Genomic DNA, 24,066 nt, shown 5'->3' with positions numbered 1-24,066 from the left:
GCGATTGATTCTCGTAAAGGCCTTCTCGACATCACTTTTATGACGAGGCCACAACAACCAGGTCAAGATGTTTTGGAAGTGGTCAGGACTTCGTTGAAGTCGCCTTTCCAACTTTGAAATGCATGGCCTCAGCTGGTCAAGAACCCCTTGGATCTCGTCCTTTTGACCCGTCTCGAACTTGCTCCAAACGAACTCGATGGCCTTAAAGTTTTCCAGGAGGCCCTCGATCTCTCGATAGAGATCACTGCGCTCTTCCTCGGCATGGTAAGATGTCGCTGAGGGATGACATGGCTGTTGATTTGGCGCTGTTGCTGCAGATGGTATCTCGAGGCTTGTTTGTGAATGGAAGGACGGATAGTATATGCAATGTTGCGAAGAGCTCGACGTCTTAAGACCAGAGTACGATGGTACGAGAGAGTCTGAAGTACTGGAAGAAGGGAAGGATATATGGCAAGAGTCCCTATAGGGATTTCGGGATCTGATACCCTGAGCTACAGCTGAATGCATATTGTTTCCTTACATGCAAGCAAAACTGTCTTGCATGGCAGGACTTTCCCATCTTGGGAGCCCCAGAGGCCAGGTTAATAGCAATAGTGGTCCTTTCACCGTGAATGGGGACGTGGGACCCCGTGGACCTTGACACGGTGTAGATGCGCAGAGATAGCAGATTTTGACCATAAGAGACACATATCATGTTCACTATTGAGTTTTGAAGTGCCGTTATGCTCTTCAAAATGGTTAGAACTAGACCTGAGGTGGTCTCCTTGTTTCCTCCTGGACGTCAACTCGGTCTGATTGCTCAAAGGCTCGATCACCACCATTACTCTGGGTCTTTTTCCTTCTCCTTTCTTCCCTTTCTCTTTTTTTTTTTAATAAAAAGAAAAGAGCGAAGAAATCTGAAAACTTATATCTCCCAAGGTTTGCAGCAAATTACTGGGTCAATGGTGATCTCATGCTGTTCCGGGACCCTCCACGTAAGTATCTTGCATGAAAATTCGGAATCCTCCGCTGCAAGCCACGTCTCTTGCACACAATCGTAAGCACGCATTCCGCAACAGTATCTCAAGGACACTATGAACCTTCGAGAAGGCCTTGTTGCTCTGCTTTTTCTATTCAAGTGATTCATAGATTTACAATCGATGAACTTTTGCATGGATCGTGACCCTGTTTCGTGATACAAGCCCCTGAACGGTCTCTCATGTCTACTATGTAACTCTATTGAACTGAATCACATAGCCTGTGCCATATTAGTGTGGTGGATGCAGGTGTGTGGAGATATGAGCACGTTGTCATGGGAGGAAACATTGGGATGTCGTCGACGGCATCTTCGCTTCATAGTTTTTCCGGAGCTGCGCAGCGTAGACGGCCTGTAGCTCGAGCAAGCCTCACTTACTGAATCCTGGATGAGTTTAATGTGCCAATTGCAGATTGTCGGTCTTCGTCAACGCAAAGCGGGTCGTGAGTGCGCAAGAATGATCTCGTATTTTCTACCATATCGCCGACGGGATCTGCTTAGCACAGAGAAACTTTTGCGACGCCAACGACCTAACAATGCTCACGACCCTCGACTGGGGATAGAAGTTTACTTCTCGGGGCTACTCTCAAAGGCCTGTATCGCTTCGCTGTCGATCTCGTACGCTGCAGTAGAATATGGCCAGAATGTACACCCAAATCTAAAGTTTCCTACGAGAGAAGCTCATATCCAGTAGAGCCGCCACCCCACACGTTTCAGTAGATGGGCGTTTGCATGCAACGATTGGTAAATCTGTAAGCAGCGAGTTGCTGGCATCAAGTTGTTGGCAATTATCTGGCGAGCATTTCCAAATGGCATTTATGAATGGGTAAAGCGGTACATGCTTACGTTGCACTTCCCCGCCGACCCCCCAAGATTGGGTCAGGCTGTCTTGAGCTGACTCGATCACTACCTGAGGCCATAAGCTGAACAAATCTACCAATCATGGCCTTTCTGCGTCAACAAGTAGCTGCCCATCTATTCTGCGAGCTAACATGAACCCCTCCATGGCTGAACAGGACTTTGTGAGTATTACAACCTTCATGGTAGGATATGATCTGTCAAGCCTGGACATCTCGGTATGCCCTTCATATACAGAACTGCCGTTCAACAATCAGTAACTCGGATGCACTTTTTCGTTGGCAGAGCTCGATAGTCTAGCCAGGGATTATCAAAGCTGCAGCAGACGCAGTGGGGTTGATGATGGCAATGTATCAGCATTTGCGTGATAAGCATGGCGTGATGTGGCCATCTTTTCACAATTCCATGGCCCATCAAACAAGGGTCACGAACAGGTCAACAACAACCAGCGAGGCAAGAGTCAGAAGACAAATCTAGATGTTAGAAATATAAACGGGAAGTATAGAAAACAATATGAGAGTTATCATTGCCACTATGTTCGAGTTGTAAACATATACACAAGGCGGCTTGCCTAGGGGAATATATGCGAGTGCTAGTGACTCACTTCGCATTGGCCCACTCGCATAGCGACCAAATCACCTAGATAGCTTCATTTGCCTTTTGTCACTTTTGCTTTCAGCCTTCCCATATTGCCTTCTTATCTGTATTGAAAGAATATCTGCTGATACGAACTTCCGTATTTCCCACGATGTTAGTACGATTAGGCCTTCTGCCGTCATGGAGGCTGCGGTTTTTACGGGTTGTTGATGACCACATCACCAGGCAGGGTATCCATCCCTGGGTAGAGGATAATCAGCGCTCTGGTCCGCCCATGTTTCCTCACAGACTGGACCCAAATGATTATACTTACAGCCTTCTATATCCTCACTGACCATCTGGGCTTTGGTACATTGTTGTGCCATATCAGCAGTCTGCCGTGTGAGTTGACTGCACGTGTCGCCAGTGCACCTCGCGTCCAAGGCTCGCTGGAGGGCATCACCCTGCCAGCCAAACATGTAGTCTCCATGTTGCGAATAACCCGTCCTAACAACATGTCAACTTCTTCTGATCATGCGACCTCCTAAATAGAATAGTACCGTAGTTAAGGTTGAGAGAGCAGGACTTACACGTCGCCCATCGAGTAGACAAAGGGCTGCGACCCATCCTCCGGCCATAGGTCTGGGTCATTGAAGCCAGTGGTATCCCACATAACCTCGTACATAAGCTGTGGGAGGCGTACAGGATGCGATGCAGGACATTCCCCTGTGGTTTCGAAGGTGCCAGTGGCTGGGTAGGCGACGTGGCTCTTGTGATCGGGACTGTCTACGTTCACGCCGTCCCAGCAGCTAGAGAGAGAAAGTAAAAGAGAAAGAAATACGTAAGCACGGGTTTTTCATTCGAGGACTTTGTGACACTGAGAGGGGTTCGACCCACGTTGGAAATGTTATAGTCGTCCTGATCCCCCCGCCGCACATACTGGCGGGTAGAGCTTGGGTGTCGTTGCCCGTACAGGGCGCTCCACCGAAGGGGTCCTGCTGCTTGTTGCTGAAGCAGCGGTGACAGAGTTGACGCTGTTCATCCTCCCCTGATCTCAAGGTTGGGTCTCCGACGAGCATACGAAAACCCTGAGATGGAAGAAGGCGGAAGAAGACGGTGTCTAGTCAGTGGATCATCTGGTACCTGACTGTCTTTGACCTGAGAGAGGAAGATGCCTACGGGCTTGAAGGCAGTGACATTCGTCACGCCATCGTACGGTGGGATATAGTATACAGTGATTCCCTCGTTGCCCTCCAGTCCGAGGTTGACCATCTGAGGGACTCGTTTGAAGGTGCCATTGCGAGCTCGGAAGTATAAGTTGGCGGTCCAATAGTTGGAAAAGTCCTCGCTGAAAGTACAGCTCGTGCAGCTGGCGACCGTAGAGGGGTCCGGGTCGACAGGCTGCATGGTCGCGTTGAAGGCGTCCCCACCAACGATCTGGTGGGTATGGGGAGACCCGATCATGCCTGGGTTCACCAGAGGATCGAGCCTTTCGATCACAAGCCGAGAGCAGCCGAATCTCATCATCGCTGCTGTCGCACAACAGCCTGCTGGTGCAGTGTCATTTTGAGCAGAGACCCTAGCCGCAAGGACCAGGGCAGCCGTGGCAAGTGCAATGAATCCCATTGTTGGATCTGTTCAAGGTTGAATTGTCAATAATCTGGACCAGTATGTGTATGTATGTGCGCGTGTGTGTGTGTCGCGTCAAGGTCCACAAGTGACTTGAAAGCGGAAGGCAAAGACACAACGAGAGGGAGAAAGGAACTTACGGCAGACTATTAAGTGTTTTTTGCACCACCCCCCTCCCCCAATTGGTACCGGATTCTCCAGTATGACTTGGGCATTTCCATCTTCTCCACGTAGATTGTATTGTTCTATATGAATCGAGCCAACTGCCGACATCTCGTTTGGCAGTGGCTAAATGCATATTGATGAGAACTTACAGTATTGATGTTGATTGGTGTAACCGTAATTGCTGTCACATATTCTCCGCATCCATCATAAATTTTGTCCCATCTAGATTGCAAAAATGGTTCGTACACAACGTGGAAGTTGACACAGGGCGTAAGAGCATCTATCATCCACCTACAAATTGACTTGTGCTTTCATCCAGCCGCAGTTCAGGATGAGGAGGAGATTGAGAGACAAAGCCAGTCGATTCCTTAACCCTGTTGGTCTGGCACAGGAGATTTCCAGGAGTGCGTGAAGAAGCAGGACTGTTGATAGGGACAAGTCTGGACCTGGACCTCGCTGATGATGGGCCATTTGATGCATCTGCACAAGGATTTATAAAGTCATTTGGAGGCCGACGCGCAAAACATAAATCCTCCACACAGACTCGAAGAAGAGAAACACTGAAGCATCTTGCTCGACGGCTGTGTATCACAGAGAGGTCCTTTCGCATCTCTCGGAGCCATCATCAATGTGAGACACATGTGAACCTAAGCAATGTCGAGTCAAACATTAAACGGTAAAATCGCTGCCTGACGATCATCAAATAATTAGACAGAATCAATCACTTCCAAGAACGGATGTCTTAATCTGGTGCCATTTCCCATCCGTATCTGATGTCTGCTTGTAGCTCCTCCTCACTAGCCCCCGATGGTGTCGTGATGTGTATGGTGTAAGGAATTTCTACCACCGTTTCAGTTTCACAGCCAGACGAAAACTTCACGAGGCAGCAAATACAAAAAGGTGGTCACTGTGTACATGATTGGATCGTTTTCTAGCATATATCAGACCTCGATCTAGTACGATAATAATGTTATAGGCGTCCGGTCTTTAGTCAGCCTTTGTTCCTCCTAAATAAAATAGAATAAAGTAGGGCCTAGGTAAGTACTCAAGGACTCGTGCAAGCCCTAACCCTCTCCGTAATAAACATAACCCGATTCCAAATAAATTCACGCAAAACCTCCAAAGTCTTCTTTCCAACAGCTCACCCCTTATCATTATGGGTCTATCTTGCCTCCAGCTCGCTTCCGGCCCTCGGTACCACCCTGGAAGTCGGGACCGTGCTCAAATGCATCGGTGCCCGTCTGAACTTGTACCACGTTGGACAAAAACAAACGACAGGAGCAATTCTCAGCTAAAGAGACGCCACGCCCAACACAAATTCCGCGCCCCCCCTCCCCAGTCTCACCTCCCGGTTGAACCAAATGCGGTCTGGCGCGGAAGACGGCCCTGGACAGGCCACTAGATAACAATGCTCAACATGATTGGAGAGCCTCTTACAAGGTAGCGAGGGTGTCTGATAACGACATGCCATCGTTTGTGCTCGATTCGAAAGGGAATTGGAAGAGTGGCTCGAGGGGGTACGTCAACGGTCGCAGGGCCAAGACGGCGCTCGCGTCTCAATTCGGCCAGGCCAGCATTACATCACCTTGCTGTTGCTGCTGCTGCTGGGTCCAGACGATGTGCATCTGGGGCCTTCGTTTCTGCGAGACGATACGAAACGGCAACATGATCAAGGCGTAACAAATGTGAACAAAACAAACAAAAGTGTTCACTTCCACTGCTGGCAACGACGTCAAAACTCGGCAGAGCTCCTGTCAGCCCCATTGATCCGTGGCCTGACGTCTGACCAAGCATTTGCTGGGTCTGGGCAGGTTCCACTTCCCCAGGAAAAAGCCAAGACATGACTACTATCGTGAATGGATCCCGTCGTGGTGGTCCACGTCGTGAACGCACCGTTACATGCCAAAGTACTACCTCGTTTGATGATTACACAAGAGCCATGCCATGATGCATGCATAGCCTGGACCTGGGCCCAGCATAGCTCAGCAACCAAATCTGCTGGGCCAATGTTTCATATTGAGATGCACGTCAGGAACACGTCCCTGCATGGCTGGCTGGCTCCCTGGGTATCATTGATACAGCCTGTCGGGAACCAATAGGACTCGGCCACCAGCAAGACGTTCATGATGCCGGCCTGGCGTCATCGTTAAAACGAGGCATACCATGACAACCTCAAATTAGCACACAATCTTTTCCTCTGCCCGTCGTCGCCACACTTTTCTTATCTCACTCCATCCAAGGACTTTCCAAGCTACCCAATGATCGTCTTATTTGCTACTCGGGGGTGCCCGGGTATCTTGAATGAAGGAGGAATCTCTTCCCGTCCGCACATATCTTCGTATCACGGGACAAAAGTGTAGGGGGATCCCAATTATTGATAAGCCTCGCTAATAAGAAAAAAGACAAATACCAGATATCCACTACGCCTCGCTTTTCCTAACCAGAGGGCAGGCACTGATAACATGTCAGATAGTGAACCGCCACAGCACTTCGATTTCAGCTTTCGTTCCTTTCTCGGCTAGAAAGGATCTGACTGGCTTGCAAGTACATTGTCTTGATGTAAGCCGCGGATTCGACGCAACCCTCCTTTGTGTCAAGCAGAAGGTAGGCTCACACATACACATACACGCACTCTCTCTCTCCCTCTCCATAGGGTTTAGGATCTCAGCCACTAGTAGTATGCAATGTGTGTCTACCATAGTACTATCGAGGTGAAATTTTGTCCTCTTTGATCGACATGCCTCAACTACCTTGAACGCCAAGAATCTCGATGCTGTGGGTAAGCATCTATCTGTCAGCACTTGTTGGACCACAACCAGCCTGTACTACCTGACAGTACATGCCCAATGCAGCCCAGAATCCCTCAGACGTACCACCCACGCCAATCTCGAACGAGGGCCACCCCCTCCCACTCCGTGTCCCGCGTCCTGGCCGAGTCCGAGGACAAGGGGTCCTGCAGCTACCCCTGCTGCAGTTCTTATCCGAGGCCTTGAAAAGGAGCTGGGTCGCGCAAATACAAATTTCTTTTTCGTTCTGTTTGGGTCCTCTGGAAATTCCGTCGCGTCTTCCTTTTCTGTCTTACGCGAGAAGTGTGTTGTAGCTATTCACTGTCACCAGGTTGTTCTTCTTTGGCAAGACCCTGAGGCTCACACCTTACCGACATTACCTTGACTGCGGTGAAAACGGGGACTGACATATACATACATATATCATATATATAAAGCAAGCAGCTCGAGTCAAGACTCAGGATGTCTGACAACAGCACAGATGCGCCGATTTGGTGGACACCGTCGTCGCCGACGGGCACTGGTACGTTGCATACGTCCTAGTTACAGAGCAATTCTTGTTCCAATTACCATCCCTGAGACTTGATCAAGACCCTCTATAGCCATGTTGCGTAAGTAGACACTATTGCTAACCATCTCTCATTACAGGTGACAATGCGTGGCAGCTCACAGCGGCCTCTCTCGTCGCCCTCCAATCCGTCCCTGGCCTCGTGGTCTTGTACGCAGGCCTCGTGAAGAAGAAATGGGCCATCAACAGTGCCTTCATGGCCTTCTACGCCTTCGCCGCCGTGCTCGTCTGTTGGGTCCTCTGGGGCTATGAGGCCGCCTTTGGCGAATACATGCTGCCGTTTGTGGGCAAGCCCAACAACGTCCTAGGCATCGACACCATGCTCAAGCAGTCCTATCTGCCCTCCATCGGCATCGGCCAAGAGTTCCCGCTCGCGACCATGGTCTACTTCCAGTTCGTCTTCGCGGCCATTACCCTCGTCCTGGTCGCCGGGGCGTTTCTGTGCCGCATGAACTTTTATGCCTGGATGATCTTTGTGCCTCTCTGGCTCACGCTGAGCTACACCGTTGGCGCGTACTCTCTGTGGGGAGGCGGTTTCCTCTTCAACCTCGGTACGATCGACTACTCGGGTGGCTACGTGATCCACCTCTCGTCAGGCACCGCAGGCTTCATCGGATCGTACTGGATCGGCCCCCGTCTGGCCAGGGACCGCGAAGATGCACGGCCTAACAACATCCTGACGGTGCTCATCGGCGCCGGCATCCTCTGGATCGGCTGGAACGGCTTCAATGGCGGTGACCCGTACTCAGCCTCCGCGGACGCCGGCGTGGCCGTTCTCAACACGAACCTGTGCACCGCCGTCTCCCTGCTGACCTGGACGATCTGCGACATGATCTACTACAAGAAGCCCTCCGTCATCGGCGCCGTCAACGGCATGATCACGGGCCTGGTGGCCATCACCCCGGCCGCCGGCGTCGTCGCAGGCTGGGGCGCGATCCTCCTGGGCCTGGGCTCCGGCACCATCCCCTGGCTGACCATGAACATCCTCGGCAAGACGAGCTTCTTCGAGCGGCACTTTGACGACACGCTGGGCATCACGCACACGCACATGGTGGCGGGCTTCGTGGGCGGCTTCGGCACCGGCCTGTGGGCGACTGTGGACGGCTGCGCGGCGTTCGGCCTGACCAACCCGGGCGGCGCGGTCGCCGGCAACGGCATCCAGCTGGGCTACCAGATGGCGGGCGCCATGTTCGTCATCGGCTGGAACCTGGTGTGGACGAGCCTGATCATGCTGTTCATCAAGCACGTCCTGCGCATCCCGCTGCGCATGTCCGAGGACGACCTCATCAAGGGCGACGACGCCATCCACGGCGAGGAGGCGTACGTCTTTGGGCCGTGCGAGGCGCACGATCCAGAGTCGGGCTATATCCAGGGCCACGCCGTGACCGATACCACGGGGCAGAGCGGCGAGCTGGGGCTGGGTGGCGTCCACAATCACCACCACCATCACCACCCGGATACAACACCTGAGGAGACGACGGAAAAGGCTGAGACGAAAGATGCTGGTGAGACTACTGTGATTTGAAGCGTCCGACAAGAGGCAAGTCGTGATTTGTATTGATCTCAGCGCTGCTGGTGCTTGGCATACTGTCGAGATAAGCAACACCGCACACGAGATAGATTAACAGACTGTATGGGGGTTCACTCACAATGATACTAAGTGAGTGAGTGGTGGTGAATTGGATATAGTAGCTGTTCGCATGTTTCCGCATCTTCCTTTGATTTGGCGTGGAATAAATATACCCAAAGCTCAATTTCACCCTCTTGTATATTATCATTCCAAGTTATTTCAGTGTGTTTAACTAAGGTTCTACTTCGCTAAGCATTATCAACAAAACAAGGACACTTGCGTCCTAGACATTCGTGGAAACACGATCGTCAGTTGGAACACAAGGCAAGATCAATACCAAAGAATGCCCTATTTTCCCTGGGTATCAGACTCGGGCTTTGCTGCAACCACATTCTTCTCTTCTTCTTCCTCCTCCTTCTTCTCGGTTGATTCAGCAGCCGCCACCACGGGCTTTTCCACCACCACCGCCTCATCACCCTCAGCCTGCGATTCTGTTTCCTGTTCCTGTGGCTGCGCCTGCTTACCAGCTGCTTGGGCAGTAGCATCCTCCGACGGGACAGCCGGCTTCTCCTTCTTGGAGAATAAGCTGACCTTGGGCATACTCATGCTCGGCATGGACGGCATGCTGGGTGTCGAGATGGTAGGCAGCTTCGTGGGGATGTAACCTTTGACAGACGAGCCGGCCTGTGACACTCCGGTACCAGCGTTTTGTGCGATGCCCATGAGGTACTTCATGTAGCTCTGCTTGTCCTTGAGCTCCTCCTCGCCCGGGACCTCCTGACCGTCCTCTGGGAGAGGGACTAGAGAAGCCGCGGCGGCAATATCGAGCGGTGACTCGTCCGGCAGTTCGTTGTCTTCAGCAGACCCTTCCGCCTCCGTCTTCTCGCCAATAGCCTCCTCCTGACCTTCCAGCTCCACGCCCTCATCTGTGGCCTTGATCTTGTCCTCTGGAGACCCAACTGGCTCGGGCTGTGTGATCTTGGGATCGTCAACGATCTTGGAATCATCGTTGAACCAGGTGACGACGAGCTTGCCCGCCTTGTCCACCATGGATTGGTAGTCCTCGTTCTTGTCCGTCTGGAACATGCTCATGTGCGCCTGGATCTCGTCACCCGCATTCTTGACGACGTGCCTTGAGAACAAGTTGCTGGCTGGCTGGTCCTCTGCGGGAACGGCACAGAATGTCCTCTCGGGAACAAAGTATCCACCGCTCCAGTACCCATTCTCGCCCATAGACGCATAGATATCGTGCACACCGACACCCTGCAGGGCCGCCAGCCTCTCGAGTCGCTTTCCCAGCTCCTGCTGCTTCATCAGCACCCCCACAAAAGTGAAGTGGTCGCTCAGCCAGGCAAAAGACTGCCCGACATTGCCACGGTTGACATAGGCGAGCCCCTGGCCCAGGCGATCCACGCCCTGCTGATACCCGTCGACAAGGTCCTGCCGGCGCAGAGTGCGTGCCTTCTGCGCTGCCTCCTTCAGTTGTTCGCGGTGCACATACGCTGCCACGCCGCCTGCTGCAATCGCACCCACTGTGCCCGTGCGAACTGCCACCATCTGCCAGGTTTTCCACGCTGCTGGGCCGGCAACAGCACCGGCGCCCGTGGAGCGGGATACTGGGCCGGGAAGGGAGCGGGCGCCGCGCTTCAGAGCCATGCCAAGACCAGCTGGCGCAGCAGAGAGGGCCGTCATGACGTTCCAGACGCTCGAGACTTTTTGGTAGTTAGAGAAGGCGCCGTAGACGAAGAGGGAGCGGGCGAGACCGTTGAGAGGGGTATCGAAGGACAGGATGCCCTGGATCAACGGGAACAGGGGCGTATCGGGGTTGTCTGCCGTGGCGCGCTCGTTAAGAAGCTGGAAGAGGGCGTCGCTGGCGACAAAGCCACTATTGTAATCAAAGAAACCATGTTAGTGATGACTGTGGTGTGTTGAGAGCTTGTAGTGGCTTTCTTTGCCACCGGAGGGAAGAAGGGGGAAAATGAAGAAAAAGAGAAAGGGGGTGTCTTGCCCCATGGAGTGTGCGACTAGTATAACGCCCACTTGTCTATCGTTTGGTGGCCATGGCTTCTCGGTCTGGGCTTTTCTAATTTCCATCACTCTCCCTCTGAGCCTGAACCGAACATGGTATTATTAGCATTTGGTCAAACCCATGGTTCTCTGGACAAAGTATGCAGGAATGAAAAGGCAGGTAGATGTACCATTCCAAGAAATTACCGCTGGCTTCAACCAGCTCTCCTTTTGTCGCATATTTAGGATACACCACCGACTCAACTCTGTGGTCGGGCAGTTCGCTGCTCACAGTCCGTTTCAGGTCCTAATATAGGGGCAAGCTTAGTTTTGAGAACTATTCAGAGCCAGAAAAAGAAAAAGTTTTACAGGAGTTGAGAGAATCGCTAACCTCTGGAAAATGGCCGAAGCTGTCATCATTTCCCTATTTGTGTATGTGGTCTCAGCAGGCCGGTCGGTTTCATATTGCCTTGTCGTCTGTAGGACATTGTAACATACCTTGAACCCATGGATAAAGCACAGTAAAAGTGTTCGCGACATCGTGAGAGCCTAATCAGGCAATGGTAGAGGTCGATCACCAAGTGTCGAGGGTGGATTTTGGGACTTGAGACAATGGATACTGATTAAACGTTGAAAACTAATACTTTGAATCTCAACAGGAACTTAGGATGAATGAGGAATCGTATAGAACAAGCGGGGAAAGGATTATAGGTATAATACTACTATAATGTGGGTAGAAATTTCATGACCAGAAAGAAGATGGGAGAAAAACACACAGATCGAGAATAATAGTGATGCCTTGAGTTGCCCATCTCAGTCCAGTATCGCCATCGCCAAGAATTACAGAATGAGGTCAGCCACACCTACCCACTGAAGGCTGTTTGTTGGTGTGGGTAAACGCCACACAACGTCATCGGAAGACGTCACCTGCGAGCATAATGCCCCCACCCCTCTCTCTCTCTCTCTCCCCTTCCGCTTATCTGCACTTTGCTAGGCTTAGAGAACAGGCGGCAAACAAGAAATAAAGGCAGAGAAAAATTCAGTGAAGGATTGAGTAACTCATGTAAAGGCAAGGATGACGACTTTAAAAAAAACTTTCCGTAACATGTGGTCTACCCAAAACTTGGTTCTTGACAAACTAGATGAGGTACTGCAAGTTCAACCTCGACGTCCGGTCATGTTTCTTGTGACATGCCGAAGCTTTTCGGGGCCGGACTCAACAACTATCGCTCGGTTTCCAGCCTGCTTTAATTCTGGTTCCGGGGCGTGCAGATTCGACTGTCACTATCAGACGCAACACGTGCCAGCGACGGGGAATCTCTTTGATCAATCAAAATACTTGCTGGTAATTAAGAGACACTCATACACAGTGAGGTGATGGAAACAGTAATCACAACATGAGGAAGACTACATAATTATGGGTTATAATTGAATACCGAAGTCCCCAAGTTCTGAATACTTCGTACACGTTCTGCCAATGCAGCTTCTCTTGTTTGAACAATGGCTTTCTTTAGGTCTCTGCGGGCCGACCCTACTGAGATGTAATCTGTCGAGATGAAAACCAAACAATACCGCCATCAAAGTTGGACTCAATCTTCAATACCCTAACAGCTCTCGACGTCGTGTTCAAGCACGAACGGGCCTCGTCCAGCTTGAAGCCTCGGCCAGCGATTCAGCAGCATGATGGACCGACCCAATGTCGTTGCGCATATATTTTGACTGTGAAAATGATCCAATGCGCTTCAACACACACGCCTGTGAGCTGAACGGCCAAGTATTAAGCCCTCCTCCCTACACAGATCCCTGTGTTGCCAAGACTTGCAATGTCCCTCGGATTGAGCGTATCACAGCACACATCTCCATGTTTGCTTGTGAGACCTGAGTCGACGGATAAGTGGATTGGTTGTGACACGCTGACCAGTTCTGGACCAGGACCAGCATCTTTGTATGTGTCACAGTTCCAGTGAACTGCGGGCAATTGTGTCCGCCCTATGCTCGAGAGTTGTTGTGTAGATGTCGAGTATTCCATCTGCCACATAAATCCAGAGAAAAACCAACTCAGTCTGGGCGATGAGTGAGCTAGATATTGTTGAAACGGTCCCAGGTTAGACGGTGCCTGGGCTAGGCGACGGCACGCATGCCAACACGGCTGACGTGCAGCGGAACCATCCCCGAAGAAGCACAGCGACGTCGACGTGTACAAGCCGACACCAATCCGATTGATCAAACGTTACTGTCCAATTTCCGAGCCGGTGATGCAGGAGCGTTGGTCTCTGATGGAGATGCGACGTTGGAGCCGGACGCGCTTGGCGCCTGTTTCTGCTCAGGTGTTCCTTTGGGCTGTTGGGCCGTATTCTGCTGCTGCTGCTCGCTCGCCTTCATCACCTGCTTCTCGAGGTCTGGACCCATATCATCGCTCCCTGTAGACGCGGAGGAAGCGGTTTCGGCGTGGTCGAAATAGTCTTCCTGGTGGAGGCAGCATTCGCGGTACACGTTGATGATGGGTCTTAGAATTCTGTAGGTCATGATGAACGGCCATAGTAGGGCAGGTAGAAAGAAGAAAACGACTGGCCGTAGGGCGATCAGACATGGCCGTTGGTAAAAGGCTTCGGGTATGCATTGTGGAACTCCTTGGAACATCCTAATGAGCAGCTCGAGGAGAATTCCACAGGCATACATCAGGCCAAGGGCCAGTTCCAGTTGATGGGTGTCGGTTGTCATCTTCGCAGCGGCGGCCGGCTAGGGAGCGAAACAAAGGGATTGATGGCGTCTGAAGAGTACACAGCGTGTAGATTTGCCGTGTTGCTCCATATAACAATGGGTTTGCTCCTGAGGTGGAAAGAGAGTCAAGATAGGTCGAAATTTGAAAAGCCATGAAAAAAGGTGATTCATCCACCCTCATAAGTAATTTTCATTAGGAATGCCATTCAGGATAGTCGCGGATGGAATGGATGCCTTTCCTCTGTTCTCGTGCTGACCTCCACCTCGACCCCCTTGGCTCCCTTACTTAGAAGTCGCACAAGCAAGTGCGTGGTACAGCGCTACATTCCGGTGAACGGTTTTTCCAGCCACTACAGGCACAGAAACATCCCTTGCTGCATACCTTTCTACTAGTACTGTGGTATGTATCTGACACACTTAACTAACTTCCCAAGCAGCCTAGCATGATTGGTGAACGCTGCATGTGCGTTGCGCCGCGACGGGGGGTGGACATGCAGCCATGTCCGATGAAAAAAGGGCGCCTCGCCGGGTGTGGTAGATCATGTGTTCCGGGCTCTTTCGGCGTATTAAAACGAATGACTTGAAACATATTCTGGGGGCGCTAGACCACACTGGTAGTCTTGACTATTGATCCTCTGCAAAGGTAAGGGGGGCGTGGTGGCTGTAGCCTGTCTATACTGCCCAATTTTATGATGGACCAAGCGATGAGGCATTATGGAGTGATCTTGCGCCTAGATGTCCAAGCCAAGGATTTTATTCTCAAATCTTTCCTATGGCTGGCCACGGGTATATTTTTGGATGACCAGTGAACTCACATGAGAGTCTGTCGACTCATGACGGCCCTTCACCCTCAAGAACTATTCGAGTTGCAGGCTCAAGAAGATACTCATTGCCATAAACAATCAACCCAAACAGCGAAATATTCCAAGCACAGTGGCCCTGTTCCATCTGACCAACATCTTGGAGAACTGTATCAAAACAAAGCTACCTAATTTGTCAACACCATCCAACCATCGTAACAATGGTCGCCAAATGACAAGAGAAGTAAACAAGGATCGAGAGACATCTGGGGCGAAGAAATGTAGCAAATATGTATGTGGTGGTACAGATTGGATAGTGTCTCAGAATGGTCATACTAATTTGCTATTTGTACCGCCACACATTGAAATCTATGGTAATTCTTCTCGTTTATTTTTCTGCCTTCCTAGCGACACCAACAATCTTTCAGACCATTTCTTCTCAAGCCACCCAAAGTCACCCCAGTGTATGTGACAACTCAGAAAAATCTGATACAAACACCCAAAAACAAACACCAGCCCATGGCTAAAGGGAGTAACCTCGGTGGTTGTAGACGGGCATTTGTCTCAATAGTGGACAGCCTCCGCGACCTATGTAGCGCGATCGCCAGCCGGGAAAAGGACATTGTACTCCAAGGTCGGCTTGACTTCCCTGCCCGCTGTGGAGCGAGACACCCCGGTTGATCCGTCAGCCTTCTTCAGTCTGAGGCACCAGCCTTGCCCCAATGCTGGCTCTCTCCGTTGGTATTGTCCAAGGGTGCGCCATTCTAGACCTCGGCGTCGCCCACGACGAGACCACGCGGCTGCGGATGTTCGCCCTTCAGCTTCTCTCCCTCGCTGACTGGGATCGGATCCCTTACTGCCAAGCTGGTAGGATTGCCACCGCTACTACCACTAGCACGTGTGTTGATTAGTGGGATGGATCGAATGTAGCTCGCGCTATCCCCCTGATTAAGGTACCCCTCGTGCACCGATTGATGGCCGGTTCGGCGCATGAGAAAATGCAAATGGCAGTGTCAACGTCCAGGCTGAGCGAGGATGAGTCGCCAGACAGACATAGGGGTAGCTCAGTGCGTCCCAGGAACGTCCTATCCAAGTCCAGGCTGGCAGGACCCTTGAGCAGCGACAGCTTGCTGGCGACGCGGAGCTCTGCCTTGAGGAGTGCGGCTGGGCGTGCCTTTGCCAAGACGATATGGCTGAAGTGCTTTGAGATGTGTTCGGTTGCCTGTACGGTGTGAGGCGTGGGACTAATATCCTGGTTTCAAGTTGAACCTCGTAGCATAAATACCAGAATGCCGACGGAGTCACATAGAAATGGTGAACGTCGCAAACGCGACCAGAGGTCTCCAGATACGATCGAGACAATGAGCTGTCTGAAGCCATAGCCACTGGCTTCACCAGGTTTTGCGACTTTGGATACAGATGGTCGGCGGGATGAGGTCGAGGTGGGCTCGGAGCTGTCCAGTGTGATGGTGACTGTATAGCTGCGACCCGGCCGCTGCTGTCTCGGCTTGTTTCTCACACGACATCCATGTTCGTGCCAGCATCTTGCGGTCCACGTTGATAGATATGTCGAAGCTCTTCCTTCTGTGCCCCGCTTTCTTGCTTCTTTGATGTTCGAACGTTCGTGAGAAACACGGCTCTTGAGCGTCGAAGTTGTGGCTCGGAGCACAGTAAGTTGGTTTTGGCCCCCATGCTCGTGACCATGACCTCTTTCTGGTCCTGAAAGATCTACTCTCGCTAAACATGGTAGCGGGCAAACATGGTAGCGTGCGCGCGTATTGTGGATGTTCGCAGTTGCCTCAGGCTTGAGTTTAGTCTTGTGTCCGTCGAGAACTTAGGAGTCGACTGTCGGTATTTGAGGACTCACCAGAAAAGGGAGGCTCGAAGGAATAAAGCGGTGAAATAATTACCGAAAACAGGAGCGAAAGCAAACTGTGATGAGACTGCAAGACACTGTGGAGAGCCCCATTCACTTACACTTTGGCAATGTCTAGGTAAAGACGCTTTGTGGAAATATTCTTAGGCTCCCAGTAAGTGTATTATGTTCTCATCAGCCTCGAAAAAAGTAGCAAGCAAGTTTTAATTTCTCTGAAGTCACGGTCACAGCAGTGAGGCTTGTCCTCTAACCCGCTTTGGAAGACCAATTACTTTGCCACCAAGACAATTTTTCAACCAGTCACGGAGTCTCGTAGAGGACTGGCAGATTGAGCACAATTGGAATTTGTCAACCTCGGAGCTGAAGAATTCAGGCACGGGGACTGTTTGTGCTTTGCACGTTCTGGAACCGAAGATCTGAGTTTACTCTGGAACAGTTTGCCAAAGTCTGTATTGACGAGATACATCTTCTTAACATTCCCCTGTAATAGAGCCAACAGCATTGCATTCATCTTTTATGCAGTCCATAATACATTGTTGCTTACGGGTTTCAGCGCAAATAGAAGAGCATTTTACTCTTGGCTTGGGCTGGAGATACTGTAGGTGTTGATGTAAAATTCGATTCAATGACACCAGGTCTCGATATAGAACGTTCAGTTTCTAATTAGAAATAATGAAATAGAGGATATTTGAAAAGACAAAAGAAACATAGTTCCAATTGGAGTCCTAAACAAACAAGGAACATCACTAAGATCTTCAGTGGCCCGCATGTTCGATGGCAACCTCCTTGTGCTTCTCCTCGCTATCCTTCTCCTTCTTGGGAACCATGATGGTAAGAACCCCGAATGCTAGCTTAGCCACGGTCTCGTCCTGCTTGATGTCCACCGGAAAGTTAAAGGCCCTTGCGAACTGGCCAGTCTTTCTCTCCTTCTTTAGGTAATGAGTCGTCTCTTCCTCATTTTTGTCCACTTCATGCTGGGCGGCTGTTTGCATCTCCGACGATGGTCCTGCAGGAGATGGTTCTGGAGACGACGGCTTCGAGGCCTGCTGAGGAAGTGGTTGCGGCTGAATATATGCTTCAATGAAGAGAGATCGAGCACCGGTCCACTTCAGCCGCACGTCTTTCTTGTCGCGGAGTCCAGGGAGTTCGACGTCGAGGTAATAGGCAGACCTCGACTCGCGAATGTCCGTGTGCGGAGAGGGAAGGGGATAGCCGTCTGCATACGGATGTGTGAGATCGCGTACTGCATGCTGAGCCGCCTTCAAGGGTGCAGGCATGTGTCGGGCATGTTTCGGAATTGACGTTGTGTGGTAGGGCTCGGGGGTGTAGTAATACCATCCTGGAAAATGGTATTGTGGTGCATTTGGAGGTGCTACTTGGGGATGGATGATGTCTTCAGCCATCTTTTGTTGGTGAAGATAGAAATTGGTATCTTGTTGTGTGCGGGTGCGACAATTGAGTCCTGAGATTTCTCGAGACAAATTTCGAATGTGTTCTCATAACGACAAAGCCTACAATATTCCATTCTCCGTCTACTTCAATTCTTTATATACACAAGAAACATGTTCATACCCATCACCTGATCTTGATATTGATGTTGACGCTAGAAATATCTCGAGGGCACTCGTGACGTCCAAAAAAAAAAGGTTGCGCTGCGGGGGAAACATCATCAAGATGCTAGGACATTCTACAGAAAAGTTGCGTCGCGCCATCACACCACCACGCATGGTCCCACTACACATCTGCGGCGGGGTCCGACGTGGGCCCGTTCCCTGGGGACTTCCCGTTTTGTAGGCGTCTCGGCCGAGACTCAGAGGAATGCCCGGCTTTCCTGTTTCTGCACTCATACATATTTTTCCTTCCTCTGGGGCGCGTATTCCATCACCAAGAGGGTACGTGGAAAATTGCTTTGTTCCTCATAATTAGTCTGTACTCTAACACATGTAGGGACTTCTCCCAAGAATTTTAGCATGCATCTCGATTTGAACAAGTTCCAGCAAATCGGGGCGGAGGGATCTTGATCTCTATACCTCATTGCAGGCCTCAAGCTTCCTTCTACTGGAAACAAAGTTTCGTGGCTCTCCTCGGGTAATATGATAGTGCCTAATAGGATATGGAATGCTCCATACTCGCATGACAACTGCTTTCTCCGCAGTCCCACGTTCCTGTCTTATCCATAGAAGTATCATCGGATAGATACTCATGCACATTTCGGAGACTCAACCAGGACTTGATGAGGCAACGTGGTATTGAAGGTCCCGTTCATTGTACCGACCTCGGAAATGAAGTAAAAACCAATAATTCTTCGGGTTGGGTACACGACATGATGGAAGGCCTACGTGACATGGAGAGTCAGCACGCCCGCAGCGAAAGATTACTATGCATTCTCCTCAGTGGGCTCTGAGCCATCTCAGGAGCCTTGGGGTCCAAAAGGACACCCGAGTAAGCGGTGTAGCTTCCGGAGGCTTACCTCTTTACCTCTTCGAGATATGCTGCATGTTCACTTTCACGGTTGTCTGTGCAATGCCAAGCGAAGGATTGCTCCAGACTTTTGAATACGAGAGCTGAGATGCGGGGTCTTCTTTTATACGCGCATGTGAACGTACGGAAACACATTAAGTCTTTGATACGTAGGTATGTATATATGTAATGATTATAAGAAGGCCAAGTTCTGCATCACAATCCAGACCTGAACATCTAGTTAGTCTTGCCACTTCAACAAGCCCCCATTTTCGGAAACATGTCTGGATTCTCATCAAGTCTTTGCTTCTCTTTGCTTCTGGGCCTGGGCGTCACCGCGTCCAAGGGGTTCCACCAGCGCCAGATCACCACGACCTCAGCACCCACCAGCACGCCAACCCTGTCCACAGTCACCATCTCCTCCACCGTTTGCGTGGCTCCTGCAACCGCCACCATGTCCTACTTCCATTGGTTCAACTCATCCCACAACCTGGACTGCGATAACGCCAATTTTCCTACTGGCTCCAAGGTCTGCTGGAATGGAGAGACGGACACGCTCTGCGAGACGGCGGATCCTTGTATCTGCACTGATTTCTGCGACGTTGGCCTTCCGTTGGTGGCGTACCAGCCGTACGGATGGGGACCTCCTGACACTCTGCAGATTGGGTTCAATGGTGTTCCTGGGGAGCCCTCGGGTTGTGTAGCATCAAATCCGACCAATGCAGGCCGCACCTGGGAGCTCGGTGAGGGCCATTTTGACTGTGGATACGGGCCGGATATCAGTAAGTTGTTCTCGTACTTAGTCTTCCAACCCTTTCGCAATCTCGACAGTTTCCCCTTACAAAAGTCCTGTTGAGGCTCAAGACTTGATAAGCCTGTGAGGTCTCTTCCATGTGTCGTTCTGCTGTACCATTTCTAACTACCCCGTCGCAGTGGGATTTTACGGAGACTCGAATGCGGACAGTGGGAATAATGGAAGTGTCTATTTCAACAATTACAGCTTGCCTTGCAACTTCTATTATCCGCAATACACGGCTACTTTCCCACTGAGCTGTACCAGAGATGAGCAGAACAACGCTACGTGCGTTGCACCTGTGCCAGTTGTTATGACGCTGGCAGGATGGGCTTGACGCCGAAGAAAGAGAAAAAAAGTGGTCACATCATGAATGATAGTCTACATATGTACCTTGGCAGAAATGGAACCTCCGCACCACCAACCTGTGGAATGCAACCTAGATTATCCGTAAGAGGTCACACGGCCTAGCTGTTTCTGTCCGGCTGCATGTCCAAGTCATCACCGTGCTAGCCTCTGATTGATCGTATGCCGTCATCCGCCGCACACAACACAACGCCAAAGTTCCCCGCGAAACGTTATAGTACGACATTCTTCTTCTGAACAAATACGGGGCCGCGATTATGGCAGAGAACACTCTCCTCTCTGATTAATCCACTCCAAATCTTAAAACATAGACTCGAGATTTCAATTGCCCATGCATGAGATAGGCAGCCTTTCAATTCGAGAAAGAGCTCACCATGAATGTTGATCCTCCACCCAAGACAAACCCCCGAGCTCAAGGAGCACCAAGGCCAGATGCAACGGCTTCGTCGGGACCTCCGAGACAGCCAGATATTTCCGTGCTCACAGGAATTCCTCAGGACCCTAGTTATGATGAGAAGATAAATTCATCTCAGACGCTGGGTCAGGCATATGCGGGACCTCAGATGCCCGTTCGCAAACAGTCACCGCGTCAGGTGCCGCCGGGTATAAAAGGTGCCAGGATGGTCGTCGAAGACGGGCTGATCGATTTGATAAGTCTGCGCAGGGAAACATACGGACTCGGCATACTCCAGGTGGAAAATAGATTCCGACTCCAGTGTAGCGTCGTGATGGATGATCTGAAGGTACTGCGGGAGGAAGTCTTATATGTCATCCGGGGGGCGGAGTCACACCGGTGGCGCAAATGGTTGCTAGGCGGCTTCATGTAAGTTGGATCTTTTTGGGATGACCCGCAAAACAGCAAACAAGAAGTTCAATGTCATTGAGAGTTTTACTGACCAAGCCTCGGGTGAAAGGGCGGCCTTGATTCCGGCAATCAGAGCCATATGGCGCCGGCCGCGTGACGACAAGGGATCATCGAACGATACTGAATACGCATATCAGAAGAGCAAGTCCCTGGTCAATCGAATATTGGACCTGCGTCACGGTTTTGGAAGACTGGCTTCCTTTACATTCTTCGTTTTTGCCGCAGTGTACGTCTTCCAAAACGAAGTGACACTCAGAGTCGCGAAGACGGTATCGAAGAGACTGAGGCGATTGAGTGCGAAACTCGAAAGAGGTGATTCAGAGATCACAGAGGAAGATTTGAGATTAGTCAGAGGATGGCGTTGGCGGGTTTTGGCCTAGTGATGAGTTTTTTTGAAGGTTATCGGGGAACAGCATAAATAAGAATGATTCTTCTCCTGGCTTATTATGATAAATGCAGCTGCAAGTTGGTAATTGAACATTTGACCCCGGAATGCTCTTCTCAAAGTTGAAACACAACCAGGGACTCACTGGAGATATCAAAATGAGCAAGAACAATCAATCAACCGGAAGCCAATCTTGGGACCACGCGTCCCAGTCTCTCTGGGCTGTGGGCAGACCTGACTCTTCAGACAGACCAGGGCCGTCCCTGGAGGGTGAAGCGGCTCAGACCCTCAACACCTATGTCACGGAGCATCGAGTATCCTTGATTTCCTGGGCTTTTGATAAAGAAACACACGAGCCGACTGAAAAAATCATTGTATTCGACTATCATATAAGGGTCCGACCAGGGCAGCCACTCAGCACCTCCGAGATCAAGGAGCTATCGTCGACGATTTACATGGCGCTTGATAAGATTAGAGACCGGAGGGTGGAAAGAGAGGTTGCCCGTACATAGTGGGAATCCAATATTATGTGTTTCTGTCGAGACAGCGGAGGGGTATTTGCTGATAAAGGATTTATAAATGCAACTGGAATCAATTAGTGAATGAACCGTAGTAAGGTATGGTGCAGATATTATCTGTCGTGACAGCTACACGCACGCTTTCCAAGAGAGATAGATTGCATGATGACGCAAGTGTGTACCCAAGAAGGTTTGTCTCTTATATGGATTATATTCAAACTCAAAGCGCGGCCACGGAGTCGAAAATGGGAGCCATCGAACAGGCATTACCGAATTTGACTTTCAGCTGTGGTTCCCAGCATCCACTGGCTTGACGATGTAGGACGCAGGAGACATTTCCTGGGCCATCGACCTACTAGTTAGGGATATGGTGATGACCAAGGAGGTAGCTGTCACTGGAAATAAACCCTTCAAGGATAACGGGCTCTTTCCATGCCTTCCTAGTCCTTCATAGGTCTTGACGGCATTGGAATGGATGTTCTGAGACCCACGTATGCTCGGCGGGTCGGATGAAGACAAACTATGACTTTCACATGCGGTTACACAGCAGAACTAGGAACAAAGATCTGTAACGTACGACGGTAGATCTTCCACCGGCAGGCCCTCAATGCAACGGAAAAGATTATCAAGATAATCTAGTAGAACCCCCTTCAGTGCGTCGGTTACACTGGGCTATCCAAGGGTCGGAATAACGTCAATGATGGGTCTTCAAGATGACTTATGAGAAACCCTGGTTCACCTCTTGGGTCGCATGCCACGAAACGGAACGGACTTGTAGGAGGCGTGGGAGAGGAAGAAATTCTGGTTTTGGCCTGTGATGTTCCGGATCCGCTATAAAGATCAAGTGGAAGAACAAGCAACTGATATGGGTCCTTGAAAGGCAGTATATGTCCTCGCACCTCGGGGCAGGGAGTGAGAATGCATGCCAAAATTCACCAACTCCAAAATCTTATTTGGGTCAGTGTTGTTGTGTAAACTGCACAGGCGACAGAAGCGGTCCATACGAGCGCAGTTGAGGCCATACAAGATAAAGAGGGTTAGGGTTATAAGGGAAGGTTCTTCTCCAGGAGGCTCCTCCACGTTTCGACTTGTCGCAGGTTTCTGGCTTGGCGCCAGTGCGCGCGCACACCTCACCTCACGCCTCGAGCAGACAGATCTGCGTATCCTTCTTCCTCGATCTCGGACTCTCAAGACATGCCAGGTGCTGCCTATTAAATCACACTCTCCACTCTTCCGTCAGTTGCGATCCTTCATCTCACCAGGACAAATAAACTTAATGTCATATGTATCGAACTCACAAACCACCCTCGACAAGGCCCTCCAGACCACAAAACAAGAAAACCAATCAGACGCCATGTTCGCAGCGCAGATCCCAGCACTCGCGCTCTTTTTCATGCTGATCAGTCTGTTGCTGTCTCCCGTCCTAACTCACGACCCAAGGGGCCAGCCAGTCCTCACCCCCTCCCGACAAGATGACGGGAGGGAACCTGTTGTACGCTCGCTCGCGGTGACAGACGGCTCCTCGTCGACCTGGCACAGCCGAATGGCGTTTCGGCGTGCTGATGATGACGGTGGCATGGGATCTGAAGGAAGAGATCCCGAGGCGCTCAATCCACGCAATCTCGGATCAGTCGGCACAACAGCAGCAGCGTATGCTAAGGACCACCACCAAAGGTCGGCGCCCGTTGCGACTAGTGCAGCGCCCAAGGTCCTGGGTATCAACATCTACGTGATGATCGCCTGGCTGGGCTTGCTCTATCTGATGTATCGGACGGGGTCCATGTTTTAATCGGATTGGGGAACAAGTTCGTAGATGGGATGAGGGAGCAGGGCTTCCTTCGGAATGAACGGGAGAGGAGACAGCCGTGCTGCTTCCCAATGCGTGCCCATGCAGATGGGTCATGCATGCAATCTGATGCAGAGTCTACGTCGAAACGCCGCATGCATGAGGCTAGCAGAGAAGGCAGGTCATTCAAGAAGATGGGTCGTTAGCACGCAGGTGGCTTGAAGGGTGACGTCGGGTACTGCAGGTGGTTTGCCCGAAAGTCGAGGGTTCAAACACCTATACGGCCCCTTTTGCTAGCTAGGTTGTCCAGCGCTTAAAATGG

The 24,066-nt window shown here is 50.9% G+C and overlaps 8 protein-coding genes across 8 annotated transcripts; 4 read left to right on the top strand and 4 right to left on the bottom strand.

The window, feature by feature from the left end:
- Nucleotides 1–2,666: 2,666 nt before the first annotated feature.
- M406DRAFT_337848 (uncharacterized protein) lies at nt 2,667–3,976 on the bottom strand (the record flags this gene model as incomplete). Its single annotated transcript, XM_040921297.1, has 5 exons — nt 2,667–2,710; nt 2,784–2,956; nt 3,040–3,258; nt 3,347–3,537; nt 3,629–3,976. The coding sequence occupies 5 exons, from the start codon at nt 3,974–3,976 to the stop codon at nt 2,667–2,669; spliced, it is 975 nt and encodes a 324-aa protein (XP_040777910.1).
- Nucleotides 3,977–7,491: 3,515 nt separating this feature from the next.
- Nucleotides 7,492–9,122, top strand: M406DRAFT_337847 (ammonium transporter; the record flags this gene model as incomplete). Its single annotated transcript, XM_040921296.1, has 2 exons — nt 7,492–7,552; nt 7,678–9,122. The coding sequence occupies 2 exons, from the start codon at nt 7,492–7,494 to the stop codon at nt 9,120–9,122; spliced, it is 1,506 nt and encodes a 501-aa protein (XP_040777909.1).
- Nucleotides 9,123–9,515: 393 nt separating this feature from the next.
- On the bottom strand, nt 9,516–11,714 carry M406DRAFT_252258 (uncharacterized protein; the record flags this gene model as incomplete). Its single annotated transcript, XM_040916826.1, has 6 exons — nt 9,516–11,052; nt 11,087–11,112; nt 11,193–11,277; nt 11,366–11,481; nt 11,566–11,598; nt 11,673–11,714. 6 exons carry the CDS (start codon nt 11,712–11,714, stop codon nt 9,516–9,518), a joined length of 1,839 nt encoding a protein of 612 aa, XP_040777908.1.
- Nucleotides 11,715–12,498: 784 nt separating this feature from the next.
- On the bottom strand, nt 12,499–14,008 carry M406DRAFT_321416 (uncharacterized protein). The gene has a single exon (XM_040919504.1). It carries the CDS (start codon nt 13,893–13,895, stop codon nt 13,398–13,400), a length of 498 nt encoding a protein of 165 aa, XP_040777907.1. The 5' UTR covers nt 13,896–14,008; the 3' UTR covers nt 12,499–13,397.
- A 3,318-nt stretch (nt 14,009–17,326) lies between these two features.
- On the bottom strand, nt 17,327–17,974 carry M406DRAFT_69122 (uncharacterized protein; the record flags this gene model as incomplete). Its single annotated transcript, XM_040925231.1, has 1 exon — nt 17,327–17,974. One exon carries the CDS (start codon nt 17,972–17,974, stop codon nt 17,327–17,329), a length of 648 nt encoding a protein of 215 aa, XP_040777906.1.
- Nucleotides 17,975–19,311: 1,337 nt separating this feature from the next.
- M406DRAFT_69121 (uncharacterized protein) lies at nt 19,312–20,161 on the top strand (the record flags this gene model as incomplete). The annotated part of the gene is made up of 2 exons (XM_040925230.1): nt 19,312–19,813; nt 19,965–20,161. 2 exons carry the CDS (start codon nt 19,312–19,314, stop codon nt 20,159–20,161), a joined length of 699 nt encoding a protein of 232 aa, XP_040777905.1.
- A 565-nt stretch (nt 20,162–20,726) lies between these two features.
- On the top strand, nt 20,727–21,495 carry M406DRAFT_321415 (uncharacterized protein). The gene is made up of 2 exons (XM_040919503.1): nt 20,727–21,013; nt 21,105–21,495. The coding sequence occupies exons 1-2, from the start codon at nt 20,811–20,813 to the stop codon at nt 21,433–21,435; spliced, it is 534 nt and encodes a 177-aa protein (XP_040777904.1). The 5' UTR covers nt 20,727–20,810; the 3' UTR covers nt 21,436–21,495.
- Nucleotides 21,496–23,312: 1,817 nt separating this feature from the next.
- M406DRAFT_350335 (uncharacterized protein) lies at nt 23,313–24,035 on the top strand (the record flags this gene model as incomplete). Its single annotated transcript, XM_040922542.1, has 1 exon — nt 23,313–24,035. One exon carries the CDS (start codon nt 23,313–23,315, stop codon nt 23,745–23,747), a length of 435 nt encoding a protein of 144 aa, XP_040777903.1. The 3' UTR covers nt 23,748–24,035.
- Between the last annotated feature and the right edge of the window lie 31 nt (nt 24,036–24,066).

The sequence above is a fragment of the Cryphonectria parasitica genome (genome assembly GCF_011745365.1).
Source record: "Cryphonectria parasitica EP155 unplaced genomic scaffold M406scaffold_3, whole genome shotgun sequence".
Classification (NCBI taxonomy): domain Eukaryota; kingdom Fungi; phylum Ascomycota; class Sordariomycetes; order Diaporthales; family Cryphonectriaceae; genus Cryphonectria; species Cryphonectria parasitica.
Note: the sequence above shows the minus strand (reverse complement) of the source record. Positions and strands in the feature narration are given on the sequence as shown.